This window comes from Pseudophryne corroboree, chromosome 10, assembly GCF_028390025.1.
Source record: "Pseudophryne corroboree isolate aPseCor3 chromosome 10, aPseCor3.hap2, whole genome shotgun sequence".
In the NCBI taxonomy this organism is placed as follows: Eukaryota; Metazoa; Chordata; class Amphibia; order Anura; family Myobatrachidae; genus Pseudophryne; species Pseudophryne corroboree.
In genome coordinates, this window is record NC_086453.1 from 232003716 (window position 1) to 232019449 (window position 15734).

A 15734-nucleotide genomic window follows, 5' to 3' on the forward strand; every position below is an offset into this window, starting at 1 on the left:
TGCTCCCTACATCCTTCTCCACTGCCCTTCACTGATCCCTACTGCAATCCCGGGATTGAGCGTTTTACAATCCCGAATCCCGGATTTAAAAAAATTGCCCGGGATTGGCCTCCCTAATCTTGATGTTGGGACAGCATGACTGATATGAGGCGCAGTCTAATGGCCGTGAGGAGATGCAGTGGTCTACCTGCTCTGGCCTGGTGGGAAATTAGAATGCAATAGGGAACATTACACAGATGAGAGGTCTTGTTACCTTACTTATTGAGCCATCCTCATATATGCCTAATATTATATAGTATATGCCCAATATTAGAGTGAATATGCCGAATATTAAAGTGTATATGTTCAGTATTAAAGTGTATTTCTTTATATTTTTTGGTTCAGCTTATGTTTGATATATAAACTATAACAGTCTTGTTTTTAGTAGCACAGTCCTGAATTCATGCTGGCAGAAATATAACTTGTATAGTAAGTTACTGAAAATGGAGACTATGGGCCGGATTCAAATGATATCGCACCAGCTATCTCCCGTCTAAAGTGACGGGAGATAGAGGGGCGATATGCAAATGTGCCCCGTTATCGCACTGATCGCGCTCATTACAGTCTGATTTAGGCAAGTCAAGCGCCTAAACCCGACTAAAGTAATGGGCGCGATCGTGAAGAGTCCCGTTTGGGTGCCCAAATGGGTCTCTTCACACGCATTTCAGCTCGCTACCTCCGGGGGTACCGAGCTCAAATTAAGTTATCATGCCCGTCGGCAGTAACATTAGAATACCGCTGGTGGGCGCGATCGCGGACGGGAGGGGGAGCTGCATTTTGAATCCGGCCCTATGTATTTGTACTCCAGTAATGGCAGGCATCTGGATTAGGATCCCCTTCATATCTGTCTATATTTTGTGTTGTAACGGAGAAGAGCGTTTACTATTGGATTTGCAGGCGTTGTCCTATAGCCCTTTATGCTGATTACCATTTCGTTTCCACAGAAACAAGCATTATAGAAGCATTAATGAATATGAAATACCCTCATTAATATAGTGTTTTGCTAGTTCAGTACACTTGATAATTTAATTTTAAACATATCTTCTGTTTCTACCAAGTGATTGACTTAAAGGGCATTTGGTATCTCAAAAACAGCGAAAGTGTCATGTCTGTACGTAACCCTGATTCTGGGTACTTGTCAAATAATGTGATTTTATCGCTGCATGAAAATGACCTTACCAGTCATAAATCTGCAGGAGCACAATGACTGCGCCATTTGTTGTAGTTAGACCAGAGGAGGCTGCTTCATTTGGCATTTGTATTTTGCAGAATCCTCTTTTATGTATCTCCAAATCCATTTATTGCACATAAAATTCATTGGGATGGATGGCGTGTGCGGCAGCCAAGTCTGTGCAGCAGACAGCTTCTGAGGGACACACAAGTGTCTGTTCTCATACACTGCGGCTCTCGCCAGCCAGATTCCAGTAGTGGATTAGATGCCTCATGCATTTCTAAATGGGTCTGAAAAGAGGAACAGGAGGTGAGCTAATAGCTACTGTGATATCAGGGCATTCTATTAATCTCATAGAAAAGTGATTAAAGTTCTATATGTTAGACTAAACTCCAATGTTACATTATGGTACCAAGCTAAGAGGGGGCTGGTCACCTCCGTACAGTGCCAGATTAAGGGAGACATGTACTAAGCAGTGATAAAAGTGAGAAGTGAGCCAGTGGAGAAGTTGCCCATGGCAACCAATCAGCATTGACATAACATTTATAATTTGCATACTATAAAAATATACAGAGCAGCTGATTGGTTGCCATGGGTAGCTTCTCCACTGGCTCACTTTTATCACTGCTTAGTACATGTCCCCCTAAGGTCCACATGGGCCTGGAGCTGATATTTAGCAAGAGCCTACTGTGTGCCTCGGCAGCAGGTGTGACAAGCGCTGCGGTGGTGTGAATAGTGATGTGGGTGTGTGACCAGTGTGGTGTGGGTGTGGTCTAAATAGGGGGTGTGGCCTGTGCCACGGGTGTGGCTATCTCGATGGTGGTCAAAGCCAGTGCCTACCTTCAACCACTTGGTGCTATAACAAGAAAAAGTTTGTAACCACTATATAATATAGAGAATCAGTGACCACCATATGATACAGAGAGCATGTCCGTGACCAGAGAGCTGTATCAACATGCACAGGAGGTGGAAAGTGGAGAATTGATGGGGCAAAACATAGCTGGTGTGGAAAGATTAGAAAAGGAGGGGGAGGGGGGGGGGCAATACAGAGGAGATAGGGAAATGGGAGCAGAGATAGGGGCTAAACAGAGCAAACAGGGAACTGAGGGCTCATGCGACACAGTTACTGATATAGATACTTATTGACACAGGCACCACTTACCGACACAGACATCTCTTACTGACACAGACACACTTGCAGACAGATACAGCTTACCTACAGACACCCCTTACTGACACAATTACAGATATAGACTGCCTTACTTAGACAGACACTTACTGAAATACGTATTGACACACACACCACCTACTGACACAGACTTACTGATACGTACCACGTACTGACACCTACACAGACACCTCTACTGACACAGACACTGCTTACTGACATATATCACTTATGAACACAGACACCCCATACTGACATATTCCACTTACTAACACAAACCTTTATTAACACAGACACCATTTACTGACAGATGGCACTTACGGACACAGACACCACTTATTGGCACATACATATTTAATAACAGACACCCCTTACTGACAAAGATACAACTTAGTGACACAAACACTCTTATACCCATTATTCCACTAGAAGTTTCAGGTCTGGGCCGGGATCTGGAACACGGTTCCAAGCCAGATCAGACCCGAGACGGACCCTTTTTGCACTTTTCCATTCCCTGGTCGGCTCAGTTTACACTGCACCTGGGTGCAGTGTCTTCTGGACTGCGCTTGGAGGTGACGTCATCTCCAAGCACCGGGAAAACCAGCAGATCAGAACCCTCGAGGCATGGCCTTGGTCCCGTTAGGCCACGCCCCCAATGCGATGCTGCCCACCGTCACGCTGGGATCAAGCCCAGCACTCTGGAAGCTGCTGGGCTGCCCCCAGCCTCCGGCACAAGCTTTCCCGGCCAGTGCTGCTGTCTGCATAGCAGGACAGACAGCATATGCTGTCCCTCCCAACCTCCCGCGTGACACTGCGGTCAGGGTGGAATGGGCTCTTAACATGCTGTAAACGGGTCCCGGGTCAGATGACCTGGGTAACCCGTTTACACTACACTGTTACCTGGGTCATTCCCGTCCCCACCCAAGTAGCTACCCAGGTAGGTTTTTTCAGAGGGAGCCATTTCCACTACCAAAAAAACAGGGTCGATGTGCGCCCCCGTGCAAAAACCCGGGTTTTTTGAGCTAGTGGAAAAAGGGGTATTACTGGCCTCACACATGAATATGCTGCACTCATACCCATATTTCCCTCTGTCTCTCAGTTACACCCACCACATTACCCTCTGCCTCAGTGACATGACCACATTGACCTGTTTCTCAGTGACCCCCCTCGCCACATTCCCCTCTGTCTCTTAGTGACTGCCCCCACATTCCTTTCTGTGTCCGTGACACCCCCACATTTTCCTGTCCTGTCTCTCAGTGACCCTCCTCCCCACATTCCCGTCTCTCAGTAACCCACAAACATTCTCCTCTCTCTCTGTCAGTGACCATCTCACACACACTCACATTCCCCTCTGTTTCTCAGTGACACCCGTTCCCCCTCCCACCTCACACACAATCCCCTCTTGGCGGCATCCTCACCAGTGAAAAGATGCTGACCGCCAAGCACTCTCCTGGCCCAGGCACATCTCAGGCATCCACAGATTACAAATGGTAAACTGCCATGTTGGCTGGGAGCACAAGGGAGGGCGGTTACCGGGCCACATCTAAGCTGGAAGATGAGCTCTGTGCAGCCGGCCTAGAGCTTAAGTGCATTGTCAGCCCCTACTGTAGGAGCCAGAGGTAGCCCCCTTTCTATACAGGCCAGGTACTCCTGTCCAGCAGTCCCCCCAACCCCTGACACAGCCCTGGACACGGACATCCCTTACTGACCGATACCACTTACCTATACAGACATCTCTAATGGACACAGATAGCCCTTACGGACACAAACACCTCTTACTGACACACTTACTGACATACAGTAGACACCCCTTACTGACAGACACAATAGGGGGTATTCAATTGTTTGAAAAGTCATTTGTATGTCTGTTTTTTTCCTATCTAATAGACAGGAAAAAACAGACACCCAACCGACTTTTCAAACAATTGAATATCCCCCACTTACTGACACAAACACACTGATATACACTTACTGACACACACTTAGATACACAGACACTCCTTACTGATACAAACATATTTACTGACAGATACCACTTACTAAAACAGACGACCCTTACTGACACAGATGCCACTTTTTGACACAGTTGCCACTTATTGGAACATTCAAACTTACTGACAGACACGCCTTACTGACACAGATACAACTTACTGTCACAGACCACTTACTGAGACACCCCTTACTGACACAGACACTACTTATTGACAAATAACACTTATTAGCACATAAATACTTACTAACACACACCTTTTACTGACACAGATACAACTTACTGATACCACTTACTGACACACATGACACAGATACCACTTACAAACACAAATAAACTAACTTCATCAGACACCACTTACTGACAGACACCACTAACTGACACACACAACACAAACTTACTGACATTCACCACTTATAGGCATTACTTACTGACATAAACGCACAACACAGGCACTACTTACTGACACACACACAAAATGCAAAACCTACTGACACAGACACTACTTACTGACACACACACCACAAAATGTACTGACACCACTTACTGACAGACACTACTTACTGACACAAAAACACAACACTTACTGACACCGACACCATTTACTGACAGACACTACTCAATGACACACACAACACAAAACTTACTGACACAGACACCAGTAACTTACAGATACTACTTACTGACACACACAACATAAAACTTACTGACACAGACACCACTTACTGACAGACACTACTCACTGACACAGACACACACGCACAACACAAAACCTACTGACAGACACCACTCACTGACACAAAAACACAAAATGTACTGACAGACACTACTTACTGACACACACAACACTAAACTTACTGACACAGACACTACTCACTGACACGTACAACACAAAACTTACTGACACAGACACCAGTAACTGACAGACACTACTTTCTGACACACACACACAACATAAAGTTACTTACAGACACCACTTAATGACACACACACACACACACACACACACACACACACACACACACAACTCTTACTGACACACACACAACTCTTACTGACACACACACAACACACAACTTACTGACACACACACAACACACAACTTACTGACACACACACAACACACAAAACTTACTGACACACAACGCAAAAGCTACTGACACAGATACCACTTACTGACAGACACTACTTACTGACACACACAACACAAAACTTACTGACACAGACACCAGTAACTGACAGACCCTACTTAGACACACACACACACACACACACACACACAACACAAAACTTACTGACACAGACCCAACTTACTGACAGACACTACTTACTGACACAGACACACAACACTTACTGACACATACACACACAACTTACTGACAGACATTACTCACTGACACACACCCGCAACACTTACTGACAAATACACACACAACACACAAAACTTACTGTCATAGACACCACTTACAGAGGAGGAGGGGAGATTACAGGGCCTAGTGTGGGTTGAGAGTCACCGAAAAGACAGTAGCCCCTCCCCAGACTCTTCCCCTCTTATTGTTGCATTTTCCTGTTGGGAAGCTGCAGCGGGGATGGTAAGCATAAACATGTATTTTGGATTGGCAGGGGGCGGAGGCTCATGTTGAATAGGGGTGGAGCTTTGGGCAGAGCCTCATATGGATACAGGTCAGGAAAGGCAAGTTCAGTGCCGTGGTGGGGTAAATGTGCAGCCGGAGGTGAGTGAGCTGCTGTGTGTGATGACAGGAAATATTTTTTTCCTGTCAGCGCTGGCTGCCTGCACTGCAGGGAACTCTATGGGCCTATTTTCAATGGAGGGCTTGGAGCTGCAGCTCCATCCGCCCCATTGTTAATCCAGCCCTGCCTACGTAGTCCTGTAGGCTGACTCTATAGCTTATCAGTGTAATAGGAACTCCTAACCCCAACTGTATCAATTACATCCTGCCACTAGAACCACTGTATGGACCAAAAGGAGAGGTGTTTGAGAAGGGAGGGCTAAGCAGTTAAAGGGGAAGCTGGGATCACCACGGCCTCCTAATGTCCACACTGCTCTCAGTAGAGCAGATCGAGGACCTGGGTAGCTGAAGCGGCGTCACTAGTCCCTTCCCCAAAAAGTTGCTATGAAGCTTGGTGTTGCTGTGTTCTGACCTTGACTGGCAGGGGGCAGATAATGTGACTTGTGCTCTCCAGTCAGCTACTTTGCTACCTCTGACTGGTACCTAAACTGAAAACTACGGATATTCAGTTGTTCTCACCTCCAATCCTCAAGTGCCCCTAACAGGTCATGTTTTAAGGAAAATTGTCTGTGGAAACAGGTAACAATTTTTGACACAGCAAAATATATGACCTTACCTGTGCATGATTAAAGAAATCCAGAAAACATGACTCGTCGAGGGTACTTGGATTTGAGTTTAGATCTACTGATTTATTTCATTTTCATTATTAACCCGTCTGTGATTGCCGTCTGAAGTGGAAAAGACAAAAATGGCTGCCGTCATACCTTGCCTCAGTATTTCTCTGATACACATCTGCACTGCACTGTTGTGAACATCAAAGAATAATGGCAAGAGAATCGGCACATTAGTTAATGTCCGACTTTCTTTGTGGGTACTTTTGCAATTTTCTCTGTACCAAAGGAGAAAGAACTAAATTGTATTAAATAGCAGGCAGACAGCAAGACTTTTATGGAAATAATACTGGATTCTGAAAATGTCTGGTCTTTGTGTACAGGTCAGAAAAACAACCTACCTGCCTAAAACAGGAATAGTAAGTCTTAGCTTCCTGATATACCGCTCCCAGAATCCTCAGCCACAGCAGTATAGCGGCAGCTACTGGGGTCCTCCAGGTCACTTTCCCTGATCTTGCATTTCACACAAACTACCTCTATTCATCCCCTTCAGAAATACAGTTCTGCTATTCTCTGTTAATGACATTCTTATCTACTTGTCCTGCAGTTGGATAATCTTCTCCGAAATTCAGATGTGAAGAGGGATTTTAGAAGCATCCGTGTCCGAGACCTGGGGCCAAGCAACTCCATCAGAGCCATAGTGGAAGCACATTTCGATCCAGGTTTGCTAATTCAGACAGACATATGAAATGTGCAGTGAGAGTAATTAGATTGCGCCTGGTTTATTTTACTTAGAACCACCTTGTCATGATCAAGGCTGTGATTGACTAGAACAGCAGACTTTTTGCATTAGTTATGCCATACAGTCTAAATATGTACACAGACTGGCAGGAAAAGCAGAACATGCTCATACTTATACAGTGTCAGTGACCCTAGGTGAACCACAGATTGGCACGTCTGTTCTGTACTGTCTCTGGTAGGCATATTTCCAAACATGGGCTTTCTCTGCATGCAGAGTATGTTTAGATGAGGCTTTAAAAAAAAAGACAATTGAGATATAAGATTTTTTGGGGGGTTTAGAGCTTACACTAAAAATGATAAGGGAAATGACAGATCCTGAGGTTGTAGTCCCCTTCCTAGGGGTTGGGTCCAAGATCCCGACAATCAGAATGCTGGTGGTCAGAATACTGACAGCGGCATCCTGACACATTTAGGTAAGTAAACTAACCCTCCCTGCCCACAGCCTAACCCTATCCCTCCCCTCACGCAGCCTAACCTAGTGCTGTTCTACTGACCGCCTGCATCCTATTTGTCGGAATGCCTCCTACATTCCTTTCCTAGTCGGGACTCTCACAAACAGACAGTAGTATCTAGTCAATTATTACTTACAAGAATCCTGTGCTGTCTGTCATGAGCTGTGACCATACCCTCCTTCCCACACACTGGCCGTCAGCTGGACCCCCAGCCTAGAGGATGGGGCAGGAATCCCTCCCTGGGGCAGGAGCCTTGTCCACTTCCTTCCTCACACACCTTGGCTTCTGCACAGTCCCCTGCTAGGGACTGCAACCCACATGGTGCAACCAAAACCTCCAACAGCCACTGCTACCTAGCCTGAGCAGTTCACAAACTCAGTTGCCCAGCATAAGTAATGAAGGACAGGGTCAGGGATTCCCCACAGGGAAATTCAAGAGTGATGTCCAGCGTAAGATGGACGATAGGGATGCCAATAAAGCCTGCACTCAGGGTGACCCTGTTTAAAGAGCATAACAACACACAGGGGCTGTTTTGCTTTTTTTATGTTATCACCCATTTCCACATGTTTAGTTTACTTCTGCTCCTGGCATACCTTGCGTCCTGAAAAGATAGTATAATTTGTTTGTGTAAATGAAGAGGCCTGCTCTACAAGAAGAGATTTGTGTACATTTAGATTATCTAATGTTGGCTTCCTCTAATGCCTACTGCTTTGCACAGATGGTCCCCAGGGAGCAGTTCCATCCCAAGTGCAGTATGTTCTGAGGCTGTGTTGGGCAGCTGGTGCTCCTACATTAGGAAAGTGAGAGCTCTCTAATGAATAATGCCAGCAGGATACAATTGGGTTGCATTGTCTCATTTTCTTTATTTCAGCTACTAGCCTGACATCCCTGGATGTGCAGAAAGCATTATTGGCAAGGCTCAAGAGCGCCAAGAAGAAGGCAATTACTGTAAAGAAGCCCATTCAGGACAACGTGAAGTTTTTGGACTTCGGTGAGATCCCTGGTACATTGTCCTGTTTAATTTTCAACTCTAGAACTCATTATCCTAGCGGGAAATATTGTTTTGGATTTTTGGATTTCCCGATGCAGACATGGGCCCTCATTCCGAGTTGATCGGTCGCAAGGCGAATTTAGCAGAGTTACACACGCTAAGCCGCCGCCTACTGGGAGTGTATCTTAGCATCTTAAAATTGCGACCGATGTATTCGCAATATTGCGATCACAAACTACTTAGCAGTTTTAGAGTAGCTCCACACTTACTCTGCCTGTGCGATTAGTTCAGTGCTTGTCGTTCCTGGTTTGACGTCACAAACACACCCAGCGTTCGCCCAACCACTCCCCCGTTTCTCCGGCCACTCCTGCGTTTTTTCCGGAAACGGTAGCGTTTTCAGCCACACGCCCATAAAACGCCGTGTTTCCGCCCAGTAACACCCATTTCCTGTCAATCACATTACGATCGCCGGAGCGATGAAAAATCCGTGAGTAAAAATACTATCTTCATAGCAAAGATACTTGGCGCAGTCGCAGTGCGAATATTGCGCATGCGCACTAAGCGGAATTTCACTGCGATGCGATGAAAAATACCGAGCGAACGACTCGGAATGAGGGCCATGATGTTTTGGCCTGTAGCTGTAACAAATGATTGCTTATAGGGGCATTTATCTCACTGAAGGGATGTTGGCGGGTACTGGCTGGGATTCTTTCCAATGTAAAGGTCAAGCTGTGGTATGTCCAGGGACAGAAATGAAGGCATATTGAGTTCAGGAGACTCGCCATCTTAGCAGATTTACATTGAATGCAGCACTGCTGTTGTAATCACATGAACTCCTTTCTTCTAAGATAATCACCAGAAAATAGTTTACACTTCTGAGTGCGGTAGTAAGCACTTCACCTTCGGTCACCTCCTGGAACCGGGTGGTATTCAGTATGCCAGCTGTTGGGATCCCGACACCCAGCATACCGACAACTATTCTCCCTCTTGGGGGGCCAAGACCCCCCTGGAGGGAGAATAAATAGAATCGCACCACCGAGCCCGCAAGGGGCTCATTTGCACTCGCCCAGCTGTCGATATGCCGGCGGTCGGGATCCCGGTGCCGGTATGCTGTCCGCCGGGATCCCGGCCGCTGGCATACCATGCTACACCCCCTGGAACCTCTGCTGTTGCAGATCATAGGTGGAACCTTTTCCTACAATGGTTCTTGTACTCCAGAACCATTGCTAGGTTCTAAAAGGCCAGGGGCCTGGCTCCACAACCAAGCTAACAGCATTCATAATCAATCCTTCCATGCACATGTGTAAAGTTATAGGTGATGCTACTAATAAGTTTAACTATATGGGGTTCTCCTGCGACAGTTTGAGTGTGCAAAATAAGTACCCAGGAAACTGTGCATGAGGCAGGGGACCTGGGCTGCTGATACCAGGCTTAGCTATACTTCTGTTGTGTCCGCACCTGGAAAATGGGAGTAGTTTATAGCCAGCTAATTCATTGCAGGGCGATCCATAACATTCCATTTCTAAAATCTCCTAAACATTGAGCTCTCATTATTCCTACTTTTGGTGTAATGAACCGCTAGAACATTCTCTGCAAGGAATGCCTGCACAGCAACATGTTGAGGCTTAGAAACTGCAGAAGGGGACTCGCAGCTGCTGTGAGATCAGACTAGCTTCTCAATGAGCCATGCCTAGCTAAAGTAACATCACTGCACAGACACAAAACCATAATTACAAGACAGCGGGGAGAACTGTGCTTACCCACTTTATGGAGAAGGCAGAAATGACTACAGATATTGTATATTGTAGAGGCACTTTCGCTGTGTGAGAAAATGCCATTGTGCAGTACTGGCAATAAGGTCTGCTGGCAGGCCAAACTCTGGAAGAGTATATGGTGCCATTGTGCCAAACCATAACCATATGTAGAAAGTTAGTGATTTGCACTTTGCTCATCAGTGTAAGCTAAATTCAGGTGGAGGAATGACCATAGTTTATTTTATTTGCTGGTTTTGTAAATAGTGCCGAAAGGTTTTGCTGAATGTTATGTTTTCTAACCATGAATTTTTTACTAGACTGGGTACCAGCTATGGTTGCAACCACCACAACAACAGCCGCAACTACCAGCACCATGGCAACTACCGGCACTGTAACAACCACCATACCAGTTCTGGCTGCAACTACCATTGCCACTACACCATTCCCCAGAAGGTTATCAACTGTCAGGACCACTCCTGTACCACTTATACATCACCCAGTCACCACCGTGAGAACAACTACAAGACGGCCGGGCACTACCACCAAGAGGCCGATGACCACTGCCCCTGCAGCAAACAGACGGAAACCATCCAACAAGAAACTCCGACCCTGTGATTCACATCCATGCATGCACGGCGGGACCTGTGAGGATGACGGCAAAGAGTTTACCTGCAGCTGCCCAGCTGGGAAGGGAGGAGCTGTATGCGAGAAAAGTAAGATCACATGTCTACTGGGCTAAGTTCTCAGGATATTTATAAGGTGACTTATCCTTGTAAGTATTCTCATGACCTACATACAGCAGAAGCAGCCATTTTATGGGCTTAGCCAGTAATGATTATACACTATGAACCAGTTGACTAGCGTATATTGGGCCTGATTCAAGGGGAGAAAATACATTTAGATTTTGTTCTGTGCAGGGTAAATACTGGCTGTTTATTTTTACACTGCAATTTTATATTTCCGTTTGCACCCTCCCACCCACCCATATCTAAATCTCTCTGCACATGTTACATCTGCCCCATCTACAGTGCAACATGGTTCTACCCAGTTGCTTTCTTTTTTCTTTACTTACAAACATGGACCAGGCCCATTGAGCACACGCAGATGCAACCATTTACAATGTGGGTGCATTGACCTTTATGACCACAGAGACACTAAATGTGAGCCATGCAGACCAGAAAGTATTTTATATATATATATATATATATATATATATAATTGCCCGGGTGCCCTCCGATTACCTTACGGCAGAAATAGCAAACAGCGACGGATGGCGGCACTCACTCAGGACTTAGTATAGGAATGAAAACTGCAGAGACCAGCTATATATATATAAAATATACAATGATAAGGATGACTTGCAGTAACCCATCAATGACGCAGAGGCGGCCACTTCAGATGCAGACAGCGCAGTATAGGGCCACATGACCCTATTTTTCCGTACATGTATTTATCCTTTGAGTAATGTACACCTGATTTATTTCCAACTCTGCATCAGCCTCTTAGTGCCTCATGCCTCATTAACTTACTAGTTCCTATTGAATTGATTGGCTGCGTCCAGCACACAAAATATCTGCCATCACCGTGCACAGGCCATAGGTAAAATATAATCTTATACTATATGTATGTATCTTTTTATTGTAACTACCAAAACAAGCACATTCTGACCTAAATTACACATTTAGCTTTGAGTGGCCTGAAATAAAACACACATTTCTTCTTACCGATGCTGATGTCAGTGTTCTTAGTTCAAGAATGCTATGTTAATTGCTCCTGTTCGACTAATGGTTTTCTGCAGTACCGCATACCTCATTAACTTCCAACCTACTGTTGCCCTGAGCCCAAAATATAACATAGCCCGCTTCACACACCCTGGGGGAAATCACACTGAAAACCCCTTTAGGGCGTATTGTTATAGCGTTACTGGTAACAATGTGATTATGCTGCGTTTAGGAAACAGAAATGCACTTGTTGGAGCAAGTAACACTAAGTGCAGCCCAAGAATAACCTGTACAATGAGATGTAACATAGAATAATCTATATAATCAGACCTAATAAGTGACATAGAATAAGCAGATATGCTTTGAAAAGAAACACCGCCCTTTAAAACCGAAATGTTATATAGGACATCCCAATCAGCATGAGCTGTTTATTTTCCATAACATCTGCCTATTTTATTACTCACAGGTAAAAAGACCTGCAATAAGGGATATATATTTCAGTAACGTTAAGGCCCCTCCCTGTCCCACAGGGCGCTGGTACAGCCATGCAGGCTGTGCAGGTGGCGTGTGGGGCCCAGACGTGTCATCAAGGGTGGGGCTTCAGCAGGGGCAGGGGTCCACGTGGCAGCTGGCAGATCAGTCGTAAATCAAATTAAAAATAAAAAGATCAGGTGGATGTAGTGGCAGCATTAAAAAGACACACATGCACTCACTCTCTCTCTCTCTCATACACACACACACACACACACACACACACACACACACACACACACACACTTGCAACATGCTAAAAGTATGGTCAAACCACATAACACATGTTATATCATGCCATAGTTGTTATAATGTTGTGTCGCTTAGTATAGTGAAAGAAAGGGCTGAGGGGATGAAAAGGGGGTGAGCCATGAAGATTTTTCAAAGGTGGGTGGTTTAAAATAAAATAAAAAAAAATGTAAATAAAAAACTCTGTACCAATGTTACAATAATTCCCAGTTCCACATCTGGGAACACAAGTCCCACTGTGGGGTGATGTATCAAGAAGGTTGCAGTGGGTAGCTTGATACATGTAAAGGTGTGACACCTTATGAGGAGTACAGTAAATCACCACACATGTACAAAACGCACTCATATGCTTATTATTTTTGCAGGTATTCAGTATTTTATCCCCGGATTTGGAGGGAAGTCTTATCTGGCATTTAAGATGATGAAGGCCTATCACACGGTGCGCATCGCCATGGAGTTCCGCTCCTCTGAGCAGAACGGTCTCCTGCTCTACAATGGCCAGGTCCGGGGAAAGGATTTCATCTCGCTGGCAGTGCTGAATGGCTTTGTGGAGCTCAGGTAGGGGGACTTACCCTGCTGTTCCCAAGTGCTGTAATGTACATTTTATTTCCACTGCTAAAGTATTTGGCACTGTAACTTGTAAATGTTTGTATTCACATTGTGTTACTGTAGTGCATAGTAGTAGTGTCCTGTAATGGCACTCTGTAGCATCTTCACATTCTGCTCTCTGTAGTTATATCACTAAAGTCTACACACACTGTTACAGGATTCTTCTGCATGTTTAGTATTAATTGTGTCACTATTCTGTGCATAATACAGAAGAATACTTCTATGTTTATTGCAAGCTGAACCGTAGTGTACCTATCTGTATGGTACCTCAGCCGTAGCCTTTGTACTACAATGCCATCATATTTTTTCTAACTCAATGATGCTACTACAACTCGTTTTGTACATCGCACTACATACATTGTTATATCTGTGCTTCCTGCAATATCATCTTGTACCTTTCTACATTAATGCCTTCTTCAATAATGTCATTGTATTCCATGCTCTTTTTTTAACTATTCAGTACCCTCAACCATGCTGTATTCTATGCAGTACATTCTACAATGGTGTAACTATACAGAACGTTGTACAATGTTTTACCTATACAGCACATTGTACAATGGTTTCCTTATACAGCACATTGTACAATGGTGAAGATATACTGTACATTATACAATGGTGTAACTGTACAGTGCAATCTACAATGGTTTACCTGTACAGCACATTGTACACCTGTGAATATGTACTGTACTTTGTACAATAGTGTAGCTGAGCAGTACATTGTATAATGGTGTATCTGTACTATACAATGGCGTAGCTGTACTGTACATATACAATGGTGTAGCAGTACAGTACATTATACAATGGTGTAGCGGTACAGTACATTGTACAATGGTGTCTATGTACTGTGCATTGACATTAGTGTAGTTGAGGAGTACATTCTACAATGGTGTATCTGTACTGTACATTGATGTAGCGGTACAGTACATTATACAATAGCTATACAGTACATTATACAATAGCTATACAGTACATTATACAATGGTGTAGCTATACAGTACATTGTACACTGGTGACTATGTACTGTGCATTGACATTAGTGTAGTTGAGAAGTACATTGTACAATGGTGTAGCTGTACTGTACATTGATGTAGCGGTACAGTACATTGTACAATGGTGTAGCGGTACACTACATTTACCAATGTTGTTCCCATACTGTACATTCTACAGTGGTGTCCGTATAATCTAAGCTATGATCTGTTATGTCTTTTCAGGTTTAATACTGGGTCTGGAACTGGAATAATTACCAGTAAAGTTCCAGTGGAGCCTGGTAAGTGGCACCAGCTTGTGGTAAACCGCAACCGGCGTAGCGGTATGTTGTCAGTGGATGGAGAAACTCATGTGACTGGAGAGAGTCCATCAGGTACAGACGGCCTGAACCTAGACACGGATCTGTTCATAGGAGGAGCTCCAGAGGACCAGATGGCTGTGTATGTATTGGCTGGGTGATAACTGAGATCACTTTATGGGACTCCATTTTCTAGAACAGAATGTACAGTAGTGTATGTTTGCGGCCATGTCTATGATGGGGAGGACAGAGGCAGCAAAAGTTTTCAAACATTAATCTTCAGCTTCTTGGTATATCCAGTTATGATGCAGAGGATGCATAGTGTGTTTGGAGTTTACTCTACAGCGGCCTGATTCTTAGCTGTATGCGATGCCAGTGTTCATGTGGTGGAGTGACTTTGTGCATCTGCAATTAGGTGAAAATGTCTGAAAGCCCCTGCGCCACATGTGTTCAGATTGGGGGCGAGTTGTACTAAAAGCAAAATGTGCCAAGCTCCGGAATGCAATACTTTCCAGAGATTAGAGAAGCCTACGGGCTTCTTTTCGCAGTCTTCTCCGAGAGTGATCCAATCGATCCCCCCCCCCTGTGGTGCCCATGCACAGTAGGACTCC

At 44.8% G+C, this 15734-nt stretch overlaps 1 protein-coding gene across 8 annotated transcripts in view; it reads left to right on the forward strand.

The window, feature by feature from the left end:
• Positions 1–15734, forward strand: part of AGRN (agrin) — a 709575-nt gene that overhangs the window by 625858 nt on the left and 67983 nt on the right. For 7 of the 8 annotated variants that reach the window (XM_063943138.1, XM_063943142.1, XM_063943140.1 and 4 more), the window contains 5 exons: positions 7338–7452; positions 8855–8986; positions 11046–11441; positions 13595–13787; positions 15050–15265. In XM_063943138.1, coding sequence (XP_063799208.1) covers positions 7338–7452; positions 8855–8986; positions 11046–11441; positions 13595–13787; positions 15050–15265 — 1052 coding nt within the window. The remainder of the gene's footprint in view (positions 1–7337; positions 7453–8854; positions 8987–11045; positions 11442–13594; positions 13788–15049; positions 15266–15734) is intronic. The other variant, XM_063943139.1, reaches the window with a different exon arrangement.